Source organism: Canis lupus, chromosome 13, assembly GCF_048164855.1.
Source record: "Canis lupus baileyi chromosome 13, mCanLup2.hap1, whole genome shotgun sequence".
Classification (NCBI taxonomy): Eukaryota; Metazoa; Chordata; class Mammalia; order Carnivora; family Canidae; genus Canis; species Canis lupus.
In genome coordinates, this window is record NC_132850.1 from 48,995,131 (window position 1) to 49,018,496 (window position 23,366).

Below are 23,366 nucleotides of genomic sequence, written 5' to 3' on the forward strand. Positions count from 1 at the left end.
TCAAAGAATTCCCCCCAAAAAAACAAAATTCCAGGACCAGATAGCTTAATAGGTGAATTGACCAAATATTTAAAGAAAAGTTAATATCTATTCTTAAATATTCCAATAAATAGAAAAGTAAGGAAAACTTCCAAATTCACTTTATGAGGCCAGCATTATGCTGATACCAAAACCAGCTGAAGACACCACTAGAAAAGAAAAATACAGGCCACTATCCACACTGAACATAGATGCAAAAATCCTCCGTAAAATACCAGCAAATTCAATTCACCAATACATTAAAAAAAAAAAATCATTCACCATGATCAAATAGGATTTACTCCTGGGTGCAAGAGTGGTTCGATATCTGTAAATCAATCAATATGATACATTACATCAATAAGAGAAAGGATAAGAACTATATGATCATTTCAATAGAGAAAAAAGCATTTGACAAACTTCAAACTTAATTCATGATAAAAATTGTCAACAAAGTAGGTTTAGAGGGAATATACCCAACACAATAAAGGTCATACATGAGAAATCCACAGCTAACATACTCAATGAGGAAAAACTGATAGCTGGCACAAAAAATGGACACATGGCTCAATGTAACAGAATAGAAAACATAGTAATAAATTCATAATTATGTGGTCAATTAATCATCAACAAAGCAGGAAAGAATATCCAATGGGAATATCCAATGGGACAATCTCTTTAACAAATGGTATTGGGAAAATTGGACAGCAATATGCAAAAGAAAGAAACTGGACCACTCCTCCACACCACACACCAAAATAAATTCAAAATGGGTGAAAGATTTAAATGTGAGAAAGGAAACAATCAAAATACTAGAAAACACAGGCTGTAACCTCTTTGACATTGGCCAGAGCAACCCTTTTCTAGGTTGCCATATATGTCTCCTGAGGCAAAGGAAACAAAAGCAAAAGTAAACTATTGGTACTAAACCAAAATAAAAATTGTCAGCATAGTGAAGGAAACAATCAATAAAACTAAAAGGCAACCTATGGAATGAGAGAAGATATTTGCAAATGACATATCCAGTGAAGTGTTAATAACCATAATATATAAAGAACTTATAAAACTCAACACCCAAAACATGTAATCCAATTTAAAAATGAAAAGACATGAACAGACATTTCTCCAAGGAAGATATACAGATGGCCAACAGATATATGAAAAGATGTTCATCATCACTTACCATCAAGGAAGTGCAAATCAAAACTACAGGGAGATATCACCTGACACTCGTCAGAATAACTAAAATCAACAACACAAAAACAAGTGTTGGCAAGGATGTGGAGAAAAAGGAACACTCATGCACTGTAGGTAGAAATGCAAACTGGTGCAGCCACTGTGGAAAGCAGTATGGAGGTTCCTCAAAAAGTTAAAAATAGAACTACCATACCCAACAACTGGGTATTTTCTCAAAGAATACAAAAACATTAATTCAAAAAGATATGTGCACCTCTGTTTATAGCAGCATGATTTACAATATGCAAAATATGGAAGCAGCCCAAGTGTTCATCAATTGATGAACGGGAAAAGAAGAGGTGGCATATATACAATGGAATACTATTGGGCCATAAAAAAGAATGAAATCTTGCCATTTGCAATGACATGGATTGGAGCTAGAAAGTATTACACTAAGTGAAATAAGTCAGTTGGAGAAAGACAAATACCATATGATTTCATTCATATGTGGAATTTCAGAAACAAATGAGCAAAGGAGGAAAAGAGAGAGAGAGAGAGAGAAAGACAAGCCAAGAAACAGATTCTTAACTATAGAGAACATACTGATGATTACCAGAGGGGAGGTGGGTAGGGGGATGGGTGAAAAAGGTGATGGGGATTAAGGAGTGCACTTGTCTGTGATGAGCCACCAGGTGATGTATGAAATTGTTGAATCACTATATTGTACACTTGAAACTAATATTACACCGTATGCTAACTATATTGGAATTAAAATAAAAACTTAAAAAACTAAGAGACAACTAAACTTTGTTAAGGAAATCTAAGATTTCTGCATGAGATGAGAAGTGGGTAAAAATACTTTATGTCGTGGGTATATGAGAATCTATAGGTTAACCACTTACAAAAGTAAGAACAAGAATATAAATGTCAAGCTAGTATAAGGAAAACTAGTACAATGACAAACTAGTACTAGGAAAAATGGAACAAGAGGGAAAAATATGTCAATCAATTTCCAAAAAAAATGTCTTTTTTCAACAAAGGAGTTGGGAAAAAGAGGGAAATGGAAAGAATAAAGAGCACAAAATAAAAGAGGTAGAATTGCATCTAAATACACTTTCTAAAATACAACAGTATGACATTTACAAAGAAGAAATAATGGTGGCCTAGAAATATGTGAAAAATTCTCAGCCTTATTTGTCACTAGAAAAATGCAAATTAAAATCACAAAGAAATATTTCATGCCCGACAAATTGGCAAAGGTTACAATTTTGACATATTAAGTATTGCCAAGTATATGAAGGGATGAGGACTCTCATAAGCTTCTGCTGGGAGTGGAACAGTGTTTGCTAGTGCCTGGTAAAACTAAACATATGCCCACTGGCCAGAACAACCGTTCAACTGGAGGCGATCAATTATGCATGGAGTCAATAATTAGCTCTTGAGCTCCCATTGCCCAGGCCCTGCCCACCTGCCTCAAGGGCTAAAGGAATCATATCCCAGCATCTATAAACTTATTCTTGATGCAGAAGGATGTAGGTTCACATTGATGCTGGGAATTCTTGCCCTAGAGAAACTCTTGCACATATACTTCAGAAGGCATATGAAAGAACATCGCAGAATTGTTCATAATAGGAAATAACTAAGGGGGAACAAATATCTCTCAGCAACAGAAAGAATAATCAAGTTGTAGTGTAATCATTCAATGGGATGTTGTGCATCCATGAAAATGAAGGAAACACAGGGGCACACATAGACATTTATGAAGATTGATCTAAAAAATAGAGCGTTAAGCAAGAAGAAAAACAAGACATTATGATTCCATATACATAATGTTAAAAAACAAGCAAAAGTAAACAAAATGCTAAATAGAGATATGTGTATATTCATTAAAATTCTGAAGAAAAGCAAGAAAATAATGAGCATAAAGTTGAGATTGGTTTCTAAGAAGACAAAGGGGTGACTGAGTGGCTCTGCTGATTAAGCATCTGCCTTCAGTTCAGGTCATGATCCTGGGGTCCTGGCATCAAACCCCACATCAGGCTCCATACTTAGTGGAGAGTCTGCTTCTCCCTTTCCCTCTGCCCCTCCTCCCAACTCATGTTCTCTCATTCTCTTTCTCAAATAAATAAATTAAAAACTGTTCTTTAAAAAAAAAGGATATGAAGACAAAGACACAGTTATTAAGTTCTCTAAGTATTTACTTTAGTATTATTCTTTAAGATACATAGATATGTAGATAAGTATAATGTGCTGTTGTGTATAATTGACATATAAAACAATAGAAATTTTTCAAATAACATGGTAGAAAAATTCCTTGAGCTTATGATGAGAGTCTCTCCCCTGGAAAAAGAGAAGAATGAAAAAACCTTGGGAACTCATAATTTTTTTCAGGTATACCACTTCCTAGGACATGATGTGGTTCCAAATATCTCCTGTGGTTTGGATGTTTTCTTGAAAACTTGAAAATTCAAGAATGCCAAAGGACAGAATGAGCTGTTTCATTATCAAGTCTTAAACTATATGAATCTGTAAACACATGTGACTGTTTTTTGTAAGCTGGAATTAAAAAGACAAAATAAGAAAATGAGTTTCCATTTTACAATTTGGGGGCATTCTAACATGCTTGTGTTCACACTGATGTTGAAGTTGATGCTTAAATAGTTATAAGGTACTTATTTGACTTTGAGTATGTTTCCCCCTTTGGGTTTAAACTAACCTCCCAAATAGTTAATTTATTACCAAAAACAATCAATTACAAACTAAACAGTGTTTTAAATTTTTGAATTCGATCCTTTTCATTTGCCCCTTTGTTTGGGATTTATTGGAATGTGAAACCACTGTAAATGTGAGTTTGGTCATCATCATGAGATTTATGTACTATATGTTAGACCTGGAACTAGAACCTATTATGTGCTTTATGTACATTTTCTCCAATCTTCACCAAGACTCTGCAAAATAAATATTTTAATTCCCATTTTGCTTAGGAAATTGAGACACTTAATATCTTTATTACAGAAGTAAGAGGTGGCTTGGATTTAGACTCAATACACTACTCTCTTCAAAAAGTGAAACTGGTGACACAAGCAGATTTTTAATCACTGCAAAAGGTCAGGATATAGTGAACAAAGACAGCATTGGGGTTTGTTAGGTTTTTAATTTGATTGACACTCAGCAATTTTGTTTCACACTTTTATTTCTTTTAGAAAAGATCCCATGGTTTTGTAGGGAGTCAGTAGGACTTAATCATAACGGGATTCAGAGCTGCCAATCAAATGCATTAAGGTCAAAGGCTGCCCAGCCCCCTAACTGCAACCTGACTACCATTCCTTATTTGGAGGACTTTTATAGGGAGTTACATTAAAAAGTTCTCCTCAAACCTTAATGTGCTCATAAATCACTAGAGACTTGGGATACACTTGGACAAATATATCAGTTTATTGAAATTACCCAGATTAATCCATTTGGGTGAAAGCTCTAATTATCAAAATATCTGGCATATTTTCCCAGACCAATTTTGACATTCAGTGTAGTTCTATTTCATTATTTGAGAATATGCTTCTATTAGCTCTGATTGGTTATAATCTCACTCCTCGACTTCCCAAGAAAATACATTCCTGTTCCACCACGTGACTCTAAATTCAACCCAGCATAGCTGCACTTCAAGTATTTGTCAAGAAAAAAAATAATTACTTTGTATACACTGTCACTACCTACCAAAGCTCGTTAAAAGAATATCATGGGGAATGATCTAAAGCAATGTTTCTAAAACTTTAATACGCTTATCAATCACTACTGATATTGTTCAAACACAAGATTCTGATTCAACAGACCTGGGGTGGGATCCTAGACTCTACATTTGTAACAAGTTCCTAGATGAAAACAATGCTATTGAGTCATGGAATGGGAAGATCTAAACAATATTCCTTCACTCCTCAAGATTTCCTAAAATCTACCCATGATTTAAATTAGTGCCACAGAGAACTGGATACTGTGTTACCTAGTAACCTAGGTTACCCGGAGGGTCTTTTAATGAGTGTTGGAGGAGGTAAGAAAAAAGAAAGAGAACCCAACAATGAGAACTTCCTGACAAAATGACAATGAGTCCAGAAAAGGGGAATGGGGGAAAAGTATATTTCAGAACAAAGAATCAATAATTGCACAACTCATTTTGGTCAATGCATAAAAAATATAATAATTACAGTAAGATTGATGCAACATCTTTAAATAATTTTTTTTCTTTGTCCTCTCTCTAATATTATCATGGCTGTGTCTTTCACTGCCTTGGGAACTTGGGTCTCTTTTGTGTTCCTTTTAGAGAAAATTTCAAACAAACTGTTATTCATTTATTCAGCAAATATTTTCTGAATGTTTACCTTATGAAAGTATTACTCTAGGCACCAGGGCTGCATCAGTGATCTTAAAAGTCAACAGCCTTATGGAGCCTACACTTAGAAAGGAAGGCCAGAGGTAAACTAATAAAGAGATCCACAATATACTATCATGTCATAGTATCTTGTATGATGAAAATAAAGGCAGTGGTGCTCTTTTAGGTGGGGGTTAGCAAATGGTTCTTACAGGAGGCGGCATCTATCCACAAGATAAAATCACATCTGCCTAATTCTGCCATTAGGAATCATATAAACATGGGCAATCCAAAATTAATCCCAGGTAATCCAAAATTAATTCTTGCGCCAAGAAATCAAGAACAATGAATATATGATCTCAATATTTTCTTTCATAATATGTGTAGGTGTTTACATATAAATGTGTGTATATGTCTGTCGTTATCTATCTTCCCTATCTACCTTCATCTACTACTATTACTACTACTACTATTACTACTACTACTACTACTATGACTACTACTGCTACTACCACCACCATAGGTCTATGATTCCTAATCTGAGACTCAGAAATCCAAAAAGCTTTGAAAACCAACAAATTTCTTATAACTCATTTGGAGGAACACTCAACTCATCTGACCGTTGGTGGCAAAGCCTGACCTAAACCAACTTTAAAAGGCCTATATAGTGGCCTCTCATTCTGGCTTAATGAGAATATCCATATGCTTTAGTGAAAAATATTAATATGTTTTCATTACAGTTTTCACTGCAGACCCACTTATCTTCTTACCTTTCTTAAGTTTGAAATTCTCTGAATTTCTAAGAATATCTGGCCCCAAAGTTTTGAATAAAGGATTATGGATCTGTGCAACTACTACAAAGTCCAACTATTAACTACTGTTTTTGCATGTGCTACAAAACTTTACCTTCGAGTAGCTCTGTATTTATTACTCCAAATCATTCCATCTCATTAGCTGAAGCCTGAAAAGAAAACTTTGCAACTAATCCACCTATAGTTTAATGAATACATTTGACTTTTAAACTTTTTTTCTGATCATTTAAGAAAGTAAATTATAGCAAATCTAACTCAATGCAATATTAACAGTCATGGCAATATCCAAGCCTGGATACCAGCATTTTGTATGTCTACTCATACTTTCTATGTCTACTTACTATTACTACTGAAGTTTTCATTCATATTCAACATCCATGTCTGGTGCATTTTGTTTGATGAAAACAGCTAATTAGTGTTGAACCTTCCCTAGTTCATAAATTTATTCCTAAGAACATTAAAAGGAAGTCAAGTGAGACATGTTCAGTAACAGATGTTTGCCTTTTTTGGCTGCCTTTTTACAGTTTGTTCTCTTTCATTACTTTTTAAGAAATTTAGTTAATGTTCCTTTTACAAGAGAACAAGCGTACCTAGCTTCCCAGCAGATGGGGGGTGCAGGGAGATTCCCCAGGGCAGGCACAGTCTGTTCATTCCCATAACCTAATATCTGCCCAAATGCTCTCTGCATTCAACTTTCATTCTTTCATCCAGACCTTGGTAAGAATCACACTCCAGCCTAAAAAAGAATGCATATGTTGACTGGAAACTGTAGAACTAGAATTACTGTGGGCACTATTACCAACATACATGGGTCTAGTTCCTCTCAAATATCTTTCCCACATGGAGATATCTCAGAATAAAGGATCAATAAGATTGAGAATTTGGTTGAATCTTCTGGCTTCTACAATAAAGATTGTGAAATGGCTTCCAAAACTAAAATCCAATGGTCTTTTATAATAAATGAGAAATGTAGATTAAGATTTTTCTCTATTAAATTAGATTGCTCCAAAAATACAAATTTAAAATTAGCCTATTTATTTACCTAGCCCTCCAGTTTTGAATATTGTTTAGTCTGGATTCGATTGTGATGTGGTTTAAATGATAATACACTGGAACTCTAAGTAACATTGCAATCCAGATCTTGTACTCACCAAGAGTGCTTTCTTTTAAAACTTTGTGAAAATAGTTGAATATAAGTCTTGACCAATTTATTGTGACTATTCCTCTTGACCTATTCATTGCTAAGGGAATTTTGCATGGAGCACCTCCTATATTTTTCTCAATAACTAATATTTTAACTAGGATGACAGTAGGAAATTTTATCTAGAAAGAAAGATTCAATAAAATAAAATAAATGATGACTATAAAAATATACTTCAGCCAAAATAATACTGCTGCAAAGCACCATAACTATTGAAATGTTTAATGTTTAACCTACAACTGTGTAAATTTAAAATTTACTTCATTCTATCATAAAGATTAAAAACTTTAGAGATTAATGATTGCCAGGGGCCAAGAGAAGGAAGGAATGGGGAAACTGCTAATGGGTATGGGGTTTCTTTTGGGGGCTGTGAAAATATTCTGAAAGAGGTAGTAGTGATGCCTGTACAACTTTGTGAAAATATTAAAAATAACTGAATCATATATTTTGAAATATTGAATTCTATGAGTTATATCTCAACAAAGCTTTTATTTTAAAAAGATTAAAGACTTTAATATTTCCTAGGAAAAGAAATATGCATCAAAATGAAAATACTAAGGTTGAAGATAATGGACACAAGTCATCACTACTCCTTGTAGTATGACCAAAACAAATAAACTAAAAAGTACACAGATAAGAGTGAACTACTGGAATGCTATTTGAAATGTTCAAAAATCATAGTCACTTAACTTTTAACTCATTGTCTAAATTAATCCTAAGACTAATTTAGTTACTTTCAAAAAGTAACTTTATTTCCACCCAAAATGACAAAAAAATAATTAGGAAATTATTTGAACAAATAGAAAATTTAAATTTAGTAGTTGTGATGATTTGTGCTAATTCTTACAGATATCAAAAAATCAGGGACACCTGGGTGGCTCAGCAGCTAAGTGCCTGCCTTTGGCTAGAGCATGATCCTGGAGTCCCTGGGATTGAGTCCCACATCAGGCTCCCCACACAGAGCCCGCTTCTCCCTCTGCCTGTGTCTTTGCTTCTCTCTCTGGGTCTCTCATGAATAAATAAATAAATAAAATCTTTTTTAAAAAATCAGAAAATAAAATCACATGACCTATTTTTTTTTTAAATCAAATGCAACCCACCGGGGAGAAAATCATGAGTATGAAAATAATTAAAACACCTCCTCAAATGTTTTGGAGAAGAGAAGGAGAAGGTCAAAAGAAATTGGGATGGGGGAAAAAAGAAATGCGTAAAGATGCCTTACATGTTAACTTAACTGATTTTTATTATGTAATAAAATCCTTCGAGTGAATGCCCATAGTCTTCTGACAGTACAATTTGGTAAAGATCACAAAAAAAGGTATCTAAATTTCCAAGCTAAAGGAAGAATATCTCCCTAGATTCTTACATTTTTTTCTTTTACCAAAATGGCTCAAGAAAATTCTCCAGAAAAAAAGTAACTAGAAAGTTCATATTAGAATACAGTCAACTCATTTTATGGTCAAAATTAAGTTTGTGTGGATTAAAAGCAATACCACCGCAAAAATTTGGCAGCAGAGTAGGAGGATCCTAGGCTCATCTCATCCCATGAACACAACTAAGTAACTATCAAATCATCCTAAATACATGACAGAATAAACTACACGCTAACGGGAAAGAAGAAGCCATATCGAGGAAGGTAGGAAGTGCAGAGATGTGGTTTAAGGGAGAAACAGATCTTAGCTGCTGAAAAGGGGAGGGAGCTGTGGTCATGAAGATGGGTGACAGAGAGAAGAGCACAGAGGAGAACACATAAGGAAAATGTTTCCCCAAAGCTATTGGTTTGGAACAGTAGAAGGGCTAAGTTTTATGAGTTCTTGCAACCAGCGGGGTTGAAAGCCTGAGTTTTAAAGGTCAGCAGCCTTGGCTGGGATAGAGCCAGGAGGCCACTGTGCTGTTCCTAGAGAGAAAGCAGGCAAACCTGGGTGCAGATAGCATGGAAAGCATCCGGGGCATACAGGGAGAGTTAGTCACTATTCTAGGAGCAATTCCCTGAGAGACAACATTCAAGAGGATGCCTCTCTGGGAACAAAGGAGCTGGCTGGCACCATTTCCCTCCCCGGCTCCTCAGCATAAACACAGAGCTGCCCAAGGGAAGTAGTTCAGCACAGACACTAGCTGCCTAACTTGCTTATACCAAACGTCAACCCCCAGCACTCACGCAGGACTGCCCTTTCAGTTAAGCTTGCCTCAGTCCCAGCAAGGTGGACCCCTCCCGCAGAAGACCAGTGCAGGCCCCTGCCCACACCATGTCTCCTGACCAGAGAGTTCTGCAGGGCCTCAGTTCTGGTGGAGTTGGTGTCAAGTCTCACTTCACAAGCAGAACACACCTAGTTGAAACTTGCTACAGGGACCAAACTCTGCCCACCGCAGGCAAGGAGAGCCTATGCAGACATTTGGCCTGAAGGATGGAGTGGCCAAAACACAACAGCAAAGTGCAACAGCACACACTTCAGATACCCTCTGAAGTACCAGACCCTGGACACTACATGATCTCTTCTTCATAAGGCCAACACTTTAAGGAGCAGGAGACATAACTGGCTTTTCTAACATGAGAAGGCAGAGACCTAGACAAAATGCCAAAACAGGGGAGTTTATCCCAAATGAAAGAACAAGATAAGTCCATAGCCAGAGATCTAAGTGAAACAGTAACATGCCTGATGGAGAATTTAAAGAACAATCATAAGGATACTCACTGAGCTTGAGAAAAGAACAGAAGACATCACTGAAAACTCTTACCTCAGAAATGAAAGAGTTAAAAAAAAATCAATCAGAGATGAATACAATAAATGAGATGAAAATAGGTTTGATGCAATGAATTGGCTGGAAGAAACAGAGAAATGAATTAGTAACCTAGAAGACAAAATAGTGGGAAATAATGAAGCTCAACAAAAGGGAGAAAGTATTATGCAACATGAGAACAGACAGGAAACTCGGTGACATCATCATACAATAACATTCTTATTACAGGATTCCCAGCAGAAGATGTGAGAAAAGGGGTAGAAATTTTATTTCAAGAAATAATAGCTGAAAACTTCCCTAATCTGGGAAAGGCAGCAGACATCCAGCTTTAGGAGGCAAAGAGAACTTCCATCAAAATCAACAAAAATAGGTCAACACCAAGACATATTGTAATTAAATTTACAAAATATAGCAATGAAGAAAAAAGTCATAAAAGCAGCAAAACAAAAGAAGTCCTTAACTTCCAACGGAAAACCATAAGGTTAGCAGGAGATTTCTCAACAGAAATTTGGCAAGTCTAAAGGGAGTGGCATGATATATTCAAAGTGTTGAATGGAAAAAAATCTGCAGCCAAGGAATATTCTATCAGGGCCTCTCTGGGAGATATTCTATTCATTCAGAATAGAAAAACAGATAGAGTGTCCCAGACAAACAAAAACTAAAGGAGTTCATGACTACTAAACCAACTCTATAAGAAATATTAAAGGGGACCCTGAGTGCAAAGGAGAGACTAAAAGTGACAAATAAGAAAGGATCAGAGAAAATCTCCAGAAATAATAACCAATAAAATGGCAAAAATACATATCTATCAATAATTACTCTGAATGTAAATGGATTAAATACTCCAATCAAAAGACATGGGGTGTCAGAATGGACAAGACTACAAGACCCATCTATATGTTGCCTACAAGAGACTCATTTTAGACCTAAAGACACCTACAGATTAAAAGTGAGGGGGTAGAAAAGTATTTATCACACAAATGGACATCAAAAGAAAGAGTAGCTATACTTATACTGGACAAACTAGACTTTTTTGTTCTTGTATTGTTCTTACCCTGCTTTGGTATCAGGATAGTCCTGGCCTCATAGAATGATTTTGAATGTGTTTGCTCTGTTCCATTCTTTGTAAGATTTTGATAATGATTGTCATTAATTTTTTTTACATGTTTGGTAGAATTCACCAATGAAACCATGTAGTCTTGGGTTTTTCTGTGCTAGGGGATTTTTGATTCCTAACTCGACTTTCATTCTTGTTATTCGTCTGACTTCCTATTTGTTGGATTTAAGATTCATAATTCAATCACGGTAACTTATGCATTTTCAAGAATTATCTTTTTTTTTTCCTTAAATTTTCTGATTTGTTAGAATATAATTATTTATAGGAATCTGTTATTACACTATGTATTCTGTGATTACTTGTATATTGTTTTCTCTTCCATTTCTCATTTTAGTTTTTGAGTCTTCACTCTTTTTCCTCTTAATGTCATTAAACCACTGCATTGTTATTTAGAAAAAAATGGTCATTATATTCAATGTTATGTTATTGTTTATTTTGCTATTTTATTTATTTCTAATTTTTCTTATTTCCTTCTACTAAATTTCAACCCAGTTTCTTCTTTTTCTAGTTTCTTATGGTGTAAGGTTGTTTATTTGAACTTTTTTGCTTAACACAAACATTTACAGTATAAATTTAACTCTAACATCTACGTTGCTGCATCCCATAGGTTTTGGAATATTGTGTTTTATTTTTCTTTTGTTTGGAGACATATTCTGATTTGCTATTTGATTTCTTATTTGGCCTATTGTGTAGTACTGTGTTATATAATATTTATATATTAAATATTTAATATTTACATTGTAGACTTTCTAGCTTTTTTTTATTGTTGATCTTTAGTTTTGCACCACTGTGGTTGGAAAACATACTTGGTATGATTTCAGTCTTCTTAAGCTTGTAATATTTGTTACCTCTTTTTATGTGATTTAATCAGGGGATTCTTCTGGGTGTACTTGAAGAAAATGTGTATTCTATTTTTCTTGGATGGAATGTTTTATATATATATATCTTTTAGAACCATAAATTCTGAAACATGCTCCAAGTAAAATATGTTCTGGTTGAAAAAAATATTAACCTTAACTGGGGGTAGCCATTTAAAATAAAGTATCTCAAAGGGGAAGTGGGGAGGATGAGTGAAACAGGTGATGGAGATTAAGAGTACACTTATGATGAGCACTGAGTAATGATGTGTAGAATTATAGAATTGGTGAATCACTGTATTGTACACCTAAAATTAACAAAATACTGTATGTTAACTATATTGAAATTAAAATTTTAAAACTTAATAAAAAATAAAAAACAAAATTAAGCTTATGTGAAGAATGATAAGGTTATATTTGAAATTTCTTTTTTCATTTCTAAAAGATATGTTTCTATAAAACTAATGAATTTAGTTTATGAGATGAAACTATAAGTATGTTAAAAAATATGACCAGCGAATTATTTTCTTCTCTTATGTAGGATGTGTTCTCCTAAAGAAGAGGGGGCGTGGCATGGAGGAGAATGAAGCCAAATGTCCAGAGGACTAACTCACAGTTTGTTCTCTGAAACACAAAACAATTTATAATGCAACCAGTTATTAAACCGAATTATATTTGCATGTAATCCCTTACATCCAAGTGTCAAGGTTAGGCAAGTTCTTTGCAACCAGGGTTAAGAAGCAAAGGTGACTGACAGTCTTCAGACACGGCACTTGATGATAACAGGGACTTGCTTATCACTGCAGTTTCATTTCTTACCACTGGCCCCTTCAAACACTGTACTTTTGCCACAATGAACTTCTTTCAATTCCTGAAATGCACCCTACTCTCCCACCTCAGACAACCACAACTGCTCTTTCTTCTCTATTCTGCTACCCTGAACCCTATCACCATCACAACATGGACACACGTGCATGCTCTTGGCATCCCCTCACTTGTCACTTCATCCTTATTCTAGGGTATGACCAAATGGCATATGTCCCCTCAGGGAGAGCACTGCAACATAGTTAATAACCACTCACTGAGGAAAGGTTTGCTTTACTAACAACTAATGAAAAAAAATTATTTCACTTTTTCCTGTGTTTCCAAATTTCAGCTAGAAATCAACTATTTTATGAATTTCTGTCAATATTGTTTTTATCCTAGCAATTTTTATGAGCCCTATTGATAAATACATTAATTTTTCCATCTCAGAATTTTTATAAATACCAAGGTTGTTTTCTAAAACTACAGTCCTTCAGGTTGTAGGTTTCAAGATTCATGTGTTATTATAAAGTTAGCAAACTTTTTTTTTCTTTTTAAAGATTTTATTTTATTTATTTGCAAAAGAGAGTGCACACAACTGTGTGTGCACAGGCAGGTGAGCAGGAGGAGGAGCAGAGGGAGAAATTCTCAAGCAGATTCCCTGCCAAGTGAGGAGCATGACTGGGGCTGATCCTAGGGTCTATGATATTATGACCTGAGCCACAATTAATAGCCATATGTGTTCCTAATTTCCCACTCAGCAATGTACAAATACTCCCAGTTTTGTATTTGGAGCTCTCCACAATCAATTCTACTTGTGCTAGATATATTCCCCAAAGAAATATATTTAAATGTAGTTTGTCACACAGCTGGGAGCAGTCTTTACATTTGTATTTAGTGTAAAACAGGGTAGAGCTGGAAGGCTTAGAAACAGCAGTTCATTTTTTTACCTTTACTTGGAAATAGTAAAAACAGCCTTCCATGGGTATTGCTTCTGTTAAAGACATCATATTATGGTCCTTAATGATATTCACATAATTTCCTTGTCTAAAACAGTGTTTAGCTTCAGTAAATTCACTCACAAATTTATCAACGTAAGTTAAATCTGATATGATTCAAAAATTTTAGTTTATAGGAAAAATATAAAAACTCAATTTTTTTAATTGTAGATGAACTATTCAATAGACAGGAAAAATAATTTTTCAATATATTTCAGTTGACAAACAGTGGTATAGACTTAATTATGTCACCTCAAAATCCATTTGTTAAAGCCCTCACCCCCAAAGTTACTATATTTGGAGCCAGGGTCTTTAAAGAAGTCATTAGGTTCAATGAGGTCATCAGAGTAGGACCCTCCTTCAATATGACAGTGTCCTCCTAAGAAGAGACAGACACTAGGGACACATACAGGAAAGGCCATGTGAGGACACAGCAAGGAGCCAGCTATCTTCAAGCCAAGAAGAAAGAGGCCCCAGGAGAAACCAGCCCTGCTGGCACCTTGATCTTGGACTTCCAACCTTCAGAACTTTGAGAAATACATTTCTGTTGTTTAAGCCACCCAATCTGTGCTATTTTGTTATGACAGCCCAAGCACACTAATACAAATGACAAGTCAAGAAGAAAAATAATTAGTGATATGAAAAGAGAGAAAAAAATCAGAGATAGGATGAGAAAGACACATTCACACCCAGAATAGAACACATAGAAGATGTAAGAAACCTAGATATATTTTTATATAGGTACATGAGTTTCCTCTACTAATTACACTTGCCCTGATGAATTGTGAAGCCCAGAAACCATTTTCAAGTCACATTTTCCCATGTTTCTGTTTAGAGAGCCCTCATTCAGAAAACCATCATTGTGTGGTTATGAAATTGCCCTTGGATTTTTTCATCTTCTGTTACACACTTCTAAGAGATGTCTTCCTGCTCCATTGGCTTCCATTCTATTTACTTGATAGTCTAGGTACCATTACAAAAATAGTTACTATCACATTTCAGGCAAACTATTATGATGATCTTTGGCTATTATTACTCTTCAAATAAAAATTAATACACATATTTAGGAGTTAAGGTGGTCTACACAATGCAAGATTTACCCAAGACGTGATACACAAACTAAAAGGAAAAAGACATATTTCAATGAAGAATCATTTTAAGACTGAAATAGGTCCATAGTAAAATTTCACATATCAAAACTAACCCAGTAATCTGCCAGAAAGAAATGGTGATTCAACTCTATGTCCACTTTCACAAATACTCACAGAACAGTAATCCTGAAACACTGATGATGACCCATACAAACTAGGCCAGCTGGAGTGAGGAGCCAAACGGGAAGTCTTTGTTGACACAATTCCTCTCCAATCGGAGAATGTTTTGTCTGTTAGAAATATCAATGTAGGTTAAAACAATATTTATCCAAGAAAAGTACACACTGATCATACTGCTTAATGTTACAAAGAGGAAAGTGAATCATCTTTATGGCCCCATTATTCTGTATTAAAATTGCATCTTGTCATCTAATCAGAGAGAGGTAGAAGCAATAGCACTGCACAGAGAGGCCTCAGTTAATTGGCTCCCTCATACAGCAAAGCTCTCGTGTTTTTATTGCGAACATTGTGCCCATCAGAAAACTAATAGATTTATTCTTTTGACTCTCTTCTCTTCAAGAACATTGACTTCTTTTTTTAAAGGAGGCTTAAAGCAAAATCATATTTGTGAGTAGCAGTTACAAAAATAAAAGGAAAACTCCTTTCCCTGTTACATCAATACTTTAAAAGAAAATTCAGAATTATGATGAAGGCACATGTTTTGAAATTGCAAAGTAAGTGAAATTATTAAAAATGCTTAAAATAAATAGGTTGAAAGAGCAAAAGTTCAGCCAACATATATCCACATATTTCTTCTGTCTCATGGCAGTTGTTACTAGGAATTTCTGCAAAGAAATTTTTTTTAAAGATGAGGAGATTTAAGATTTATTTGTTTATTTTTCAGAAACATTAATCATTTAAAAGAAGGAAAAATTCAGTTCTCTCCTGCCATCCAAAATGAATCAAACTGTTTCCACATTTCAAATTTTCTTTCTAATACCTATTTATATACATATATTCTTTCCCACAACTTTCAACTTAATAGAGTCATCTCTGGACTGGCTAATTTCATAAAAATATAGAGAAAACTCAGAAGTAATAAATTCTCTCATTTCATTGCTTCAATTTATTTACAGGATCATAAGTTAAGTGTCCCATAGGGAGGCAGAATAGGAACATAAAACAATAAAAAATGTAATGTTACCTCAGAGACATCCCAATCAATAATATGCACACATCCTACCCCATTCTAATTTTATATGTATATAGCTTCTCCCATTTCAGTCAAAAAGAATCTTTGTCCTCTATCAAGAAGGAAAGTCTCTAGAAGAAGCAACATAATAAATCATATATTTCAATCACAACTCAATATGAATAAATAAAATCCTTTAGTGGAAGCAAATGCCAATAATGGAAAGATTATAAAGAACAGAACATATTAGTAACTGGAAAGGAAAGGCCATACACATTGTACTTTAACAGAGGACTTTTATAAACCCGTGGGGATATGAAAGGACAGCATAAGGGTTATTAGAGATGCATAAGCCCCCACATTTCTTATGAAGCTTTCTTGAGTACTTTGAAGCATTCCTCAACTCACTATCATTATCTTTGGCCCACCTACTTCCCTTAATGAACTTCTACTAAGTGTAATCACATTTTAGATAATTGGGCATCTCTTTCCAATCCCCTTTTTAAATTTATAAATCTCCAAGACAAAGACAGTATCTTGGTTGGAGTTGCTCTGTGCTTCTGGTTTATCAGCAATGCAATTGAGGTAGCAATGCAAACCCTGCTGAACAAGAATTAGCCTTTGAAGGTGAGATCTCATAGGCAAAGGGAGTCTTCCTAATCACTGAACAGCCCAACCCGAAATGAAACTAAATGCTATACAAATTATTTTTCCAAGACAGTCCAGAGCATGTCAAATATTTTATCTTGTTTACCCACAAAACAGACTCATGCAGTTGAGAAGGCCATGCATTATTTTCTCCAGTATACAGATATCAAACTAGAAAATATAGCTATAACTTTTCCACTTCAAGAAGCAGTAAACTCTCCACTAAAATCCTCAAGGTAATCATTCACACACTGATGTATGCTAATGACTCCTCCTCAGAAGCCAGGCACAGAAGGTGACATGCAACAAATTCCGTTTATTCCACAAAGTCAGTCAAAAGTTATAAACTGATAGTTTGAAGACCAAAGTCATACATCAGACTAAATGTTCACAAACCCTCACGGAGCCAACAATCTTCACAGATGGCGCCACAGAGGAACAAAGATTCTGAATGCTGGGATGGGAGTGAGCAAGAGTAGGCTGTATATTGACAGGTGGAAAAATAAGAAATATTTTTGGTAATCCCAGTTTAACAGCCAGGAGGATAGAAGAAAATATTCTGATATTAAATAAACCTGGGGAAAATGTAATATGAAAGTTTGGAAAGAAACCAAAAAGCTTCCTATCAGGTTAGCAAGGAGTCATTAAATGAACAGAAGCTAACTTGGAACCTAAAAATTTTGTTAAATAAGTACCCATACTGATGTCCTCCTGCCTTTGTATTTCTTCAATACTTATTTGGACTCTCTTTGAATAATATTATACATTTAACCCATGTTACTTTATTGTCTTCTGCATATCTTTTCCCATCTAAACTCAAAAAGTCTTTTACTCGCTTTGTATTTTCCATAAAGCTGAATATAATGCTGTGCCCCAAGCACATGTTCAATATATGCTCCTGGACTTCTTTGGCGTTGACTGCAAGGCTAATCAGCAAAACTGTTAAGAGTGAAACGCCCCATATAATGCAACTGATATAAATATCTGAAGAAATGGAAATGAATTTTAAGTAGGTTTTTAAAATTCTATTTTTTTCAGGACCAAATATTTTCCACTAGATTATTTTCCCACTTTCTAGCATTACCTTGACATTTATAATGTTAATACTTTTTAAATATAGTTCAGTTGAGGGTTTTTTTAATTTAATTTCTCATTTTTATTTCAACTTACATAGTTAACAATGAGCCAATTATTTACACAGGTGAGAGTATTAAAATCTAATAAGCATGGTTATTTTAGAAACTAAAATTACTGAAAGGACTCACAGAAAACTAGTAAGATTCTATACTACAGTGATATTGCCAAAAGAAGGAAGGGAGGGACGGAAGGAGGGAGGGAGGGAGGGAGGGAGGGAGGGAAGGAGGGAGGAAGGAAAGAAGGAAGAAGGAAAGAAGGAAGAAGGAAAGGCAGAAAGAAAGAAAGAAAGAAAGAAAGAAAGAAAGAAAGAAAGAAAGAAAGAAAGAAAGAGAGAAAGAAAGAGAGAGAAAGAGAGAGAGAAAGAGAAAGAGGAAGAGGAGGGGAATTCCTAGCTAGCCAAAACATTCACCACTTCTACAATCTTTGTAGTCACAAACATTGCCTTCAGATGGCAAATGGATAGTTTTGTTCAAGTCACCTGAATCTGAATATCAGCAAAGATCCAAAGACAGTAGAAGTTCAAAGTTTTCAAATTGACTATTTCAGTCAAACATGAAAGAAGAAATAAAAAATAGTCTATAACAATAATAATATATAATATAGTAATAAAAATAGTTCATAAGAAATAGTCTAAAAAAAGAAATAGTTTATGCAGCTGCTTCCAACAGAGCTGAAATCAAAATGGAAGTACGAAATATCTTTAAGAGGACATGATAGAGCCCAAGACACTGGTGGGTTCAAGTGGTCCTGTGTCCCTAGAGCCTTTTTTATGCCAAACTTGTTCTGTTTCCCTTTTATCAATTCCCTTGTATCAATTAATTCTTTGAGTTAATTGCACATGCAGTTTTAATCTGTGGGTAATTACAAACAATTAATAGTTAGGAGACAGAATTAGCAGTTCTTAGTTTGATTATCTATATAATTAAAAGGGGTGGTAAACTAGAGTTGACAAATAGCATCTTAATCACTTGAATAATCAAATCCCAGAAGCTTGCTTGGGCAGCTGAATTCCATCTGTTATATTAGTTCAAATTTTAGAATCAATGACTGAAATGTCCATTTAAATCAATCATATTGTTAATTTATAGTAAAAAATGAACAATATGTATTTTCAAACTGCTAAAGCTATTTACCTTCTTTCATTTGCTTAAAGGAGCTGTTTCCAAAGCATTCAATAAAAATAAAGATTCAACAGATTAACTTATGTATATAATGAATACCAGTTAATAGTCATGGATCCCAAATCTTATATTATAAAACATCTAAGAAATATGTATAAGCTCTTTTTGTACTAGATTCTAATTAACATTTTATTTAAGTGAGTGCTGAGAGACAGCAAATGAAACATACCAATAATCTTTTTTTGGCTTCTGATGATATCAGTTGTCTATAGACACAGAGCAAATACTAAGAAGCAGGATAAACTTACAATGAGTTAGAAAAATATATGAAAACTTCATTCTTATTGGGATGTACTATAATACAGATTAGTGGCATCACTGTTGCATATGTTTCTGAACTGCCAAGTATTTTAACAAGGTTGGCAAATACTTTCATGCTAAAAGTGAATTTTAAAAATGTTCAAAAAGACCCATTTCTGGTTCAATATGTCTTCATGACTTTTGGCTGTGAGGTAGTCCCTTTTACAGTCCCACTAAAATACTGTAATAATAAGGAAAAGATGAAAAATCTCAAGGTCACAAAAAATGAAGTCCAACCATTCGCAATTTGCAAATGAGGAAAAATTTTTTCTTTAATTAAGATGACAAAAGTGAATTGAGGAAAGCAATTACTGACCTTTACATAATAATAAAACTCCTAACACACCTGAAAGATGTTAGAAAAAGGTTTACTATTTCCCAAGAAAAAGATATATAGAAAAAAAATTTTTCTCTACAACGTGAGTGTTGTTTTTAAAGAACCCTTCACTTTCCATCCCCTACCAGGAATCCACTTGGACACTACAACTCTAAGGAAACAACTAGGAGAGGGAGCAATCCTGACTGGAGCACCAGGATTTAACACAGTCCTCACATAATGAAAGAGCTCTGTGCAAAGGATGGGGTGGACAGGCTTGATAACAATGCATAATGGGGATTCTAATTTTCACACACTGAAGAGTTAAAAATAATAAAGAATGAAAGTGTGGAGTAGGGAAGGCCCCATCTCAGTAAAGCCAGAGTGTTCCAGATGGACATCTCCAGGTTACTGAGAATAAGGCAGAGAAGTAGGCATTGATACCTGTTCTCAGCTATAGAACTAAGAAAAGTAACTGACACATCCAAGCAAACATGGAACAAAGTAGAGAAAAATCCGTATGTTCTCTCTGTCATCACTCAATGTGCACAGAGCTATTTCTCTTTATTCAGAGCAGAATAAACATACTGGGGCCTATACTCATCATGGTAATGCTAGTTAACATTCATTGAGGACCAAGATTGCTAAATACTTTACATCCATTACCTGACCTAATCTGCACAATAACCTTAGTTTAACAGAGGAGAAAACAAATTAAGTCACCTGCTCAAGTTCAGACAATGAGTAAGCAGGTGTGTAAACCCAGGTCATTCTGAATTTGAAGCCCAAGTGACAGTGACACAAGAGGAAAGGTCCCAGTGGAAGACTGAAAAATGGCACCAAAGGTATTCACATCCCTTTCATAATCTATAAATGTTAGTTTACAGGGAAAGAGGGATTTTGCAGATATGATTAAATTACGAATCCTGAGGATTGGCTCAGTTGTTAAGCATCAGACATGATCTTGATTTCAGCTCAGTTCATGATCTCAGGGTCATGAGATGAGTCCTGTGTTGGGCTCTACACAGGGTGTGGATTCCGCTTGGGATTCTCTTCTTCTCCCTCTTCCCATTCCTCTCCTCCCCCTGGCTTGTGTGCATGCTCTCACAAGCTTGCTCTCTGAAAGAAAGAAAGAAAGAAAGAAAGAAAGAAAGAAAGAAAGAAAGAAAGAAAAAAGAGAAAGAAAGAAAGAAAGAAAGAAAGAAAGAAAGAAAGAAAGAAAGAAAGAAAGAAAGAAAGAAAGAAAGAAAGAAAGAAAGAAAGAAAGAAGAAAGAGAAGAAAGAAAGAAAGAAAGAAAGAAAGAAAGAAAGAAAGAAAGAAAGAAAGAAAGAAAGAAAGAAAGAAAGAAAGAAAGAAAGAAAGAAAGAAAGAAAGAAAGAAAGAAAGAAAGAAAGAAATCCTGAGAGGGGAGGATTATCAGAGATATCCCAATGGGCCTTATCTGTACTCAACAAGGGTCCTCACTTGCCTACAGAAGAGGAAAAGGAAATGTGATGACAGAAGCAAGAGATTGAAGTGATTTGGGGAACAGGTCACTGGCTAAGGAATGTGAATAGGCTTCAAAAGCAGAAAAAGCACAGAAACATTCTTGCCTAGAGTCTCAAGAAAAAGTCAGCCCGGGGGAACATCTGACTCAGCCCAGTGAAATTGATTTCGGGTTTCTAGCCTCTAGATCTGTTAGAGAATGCATTTGTGTTGTTTTAAGCTACAAAATTTTTGGAGTACATTGTTAGAATAGCCCTGAGAAATTAATACAGTCTGTAATTCTAAGACTTAAATTCTTCTTAAATTCTAGTCTAAGAGTTTAAGTCAAAAATATTCTACTAGACCCAGAAGAAAATTTTAGAATAATATTGGCCTTCCATTGTACTATAACAAGTCAAACTCTTTAAAATAAAAGCCAAAAGCAACAAGGAGAGAATAAGATTTTAAACAATAGTTGCAAAGTAAATAAAAATGGAAATGAATCAGTTTTAAAAGGCAAGAAATACAAGGAAACCAAAGATGTAATGGACAGAATTAAAATGTACTTCACACTTAGTAGGAGTGTAAGAGAAAGTGCAGAATATCAAATGACTGGATTTAGCAAAGTGTTCCTAGAATACAGAAGTGTCTAAAGAGGAAAATTATGAGAGAGAAGATTATAGATTAAAGAGGACAAAAAATAAATATCCATCAAAGGAGTCATACACATTACTGAAGATGAAACCAGAACAATCAGAAATAGAGAAAACATACACTACTGAATAATAATTTCCTGAGCTGAAAAAAAAGATGAATCTTCCAAGTGTTGCAGCTTATCATGTATCAGGAAAAAATAATTAAAAGAGATTTGTATGCAAGTACATTGGGCAAAATTACAGGAATAAAGAAAATTTAAGCTACTAAAAAAATCATACACATTTAGAAAGAAAAAACATCTCAAAGTTGTAAAACACAGGTTGTTATCAAATGTCTTCTGTGAAACAACAAAAGAACCAATAAATAATAGAACACCACAAATATAATTTCCAGGAAAAAGAAAAGGTGTGAAATTTTATAACCAAATTGTCTTCGATTTATAAGGGCCAGGGAAAAAAAATCATTCTCCAATATACTAACACCCTGAAAGTGTACTGAGAAAAGTCCTGTGTTTTTGTTAAAAAAAAAAAAAAAAAAAAAAAAATCTATCTCCAGGGTGCCTGAGTGGCTCAGTCCGGTTAAGCTTCTGCCTTGGGGGGTCCTGGGATCAAGCCCTGTGTTGGGCTCCCTGTTCAGCCAGAGTTTCCCTCTCCCTCTCCTCTGCCCTCCTCCCCTGCTCTCAAACAAACAAACAAAAAAAATTTTTTTTTAATCTGAAGACCAAGAAATGAACTAAAATTAGTTTATTTTCTGCTTTGTTCTACTTTCTTAGGAATGAAACAATTTGTTTCCTAGGATATAAACTGTGAACTCACTCACAGTTCAAATGACACATTCTTTTCAAAAGGAATCTTGTTCTATGATTATTAAAAACGATAATCAATGACCAACATTGGTCCGTCATGCACTTACAATGGCTAAAAGTTTGGGACATGCACCCAGAGACCCAGTAAATAAGACCAGAATAACAAAGAACAATATAATAGTTATTTTCATTTGCACAGAAATTAAATAATGACTTTTCTCCTTCTTAAAACTTCAAATAGAATCACCTAAGTTATGACATCGCCTCTCAGGAAGCGCCTCCTTATGTCGTGAGAACAACCTCTGAATATTCCAATGGTATTCTGTTAAGGGGAAAAAATATACCTGGAAAACGGATTGTAGGAAATACAACAGAATTTCACAAGAGTACCTCTGGGTGATAGAATAATAAAGAATTATCTTTTTTGTGATAGTGTTCTGTATCCTCCACATTTTCTGCAATCAATTATAACCAATTGCAATGTTAGAG

The 23,366-nt window shown here is 34.7% G+C and overlaps 1 protein-coding gene across 8 annotated transcripts in view; it reads right to left on the reverse strand.

Moving 5' to 3' along the window:
• The window catches only part of IQCM (IQ motif containing M), a 428,712-nt gene that overhangs the window by 249,864 nt on the left and 155,482 nt on the right, over nucleotides 1-23,366 (reverse strand). For all 8 annotated transcript variants that reach the window (XM_072773567.1, XM_072773568.1, XM_072773561.1 and 5 more), the window contains one exon: nucleotides 15,351-15,466. In XM_072773567.1, coding sequence (XP_072629668.1) covers nucleotides 15,351-15,466 — 116 coding nt within the window. The remainder of the gene's footprint in view (nucleotides 1-15,350; nucleotides 15,467-23,366) is intronic.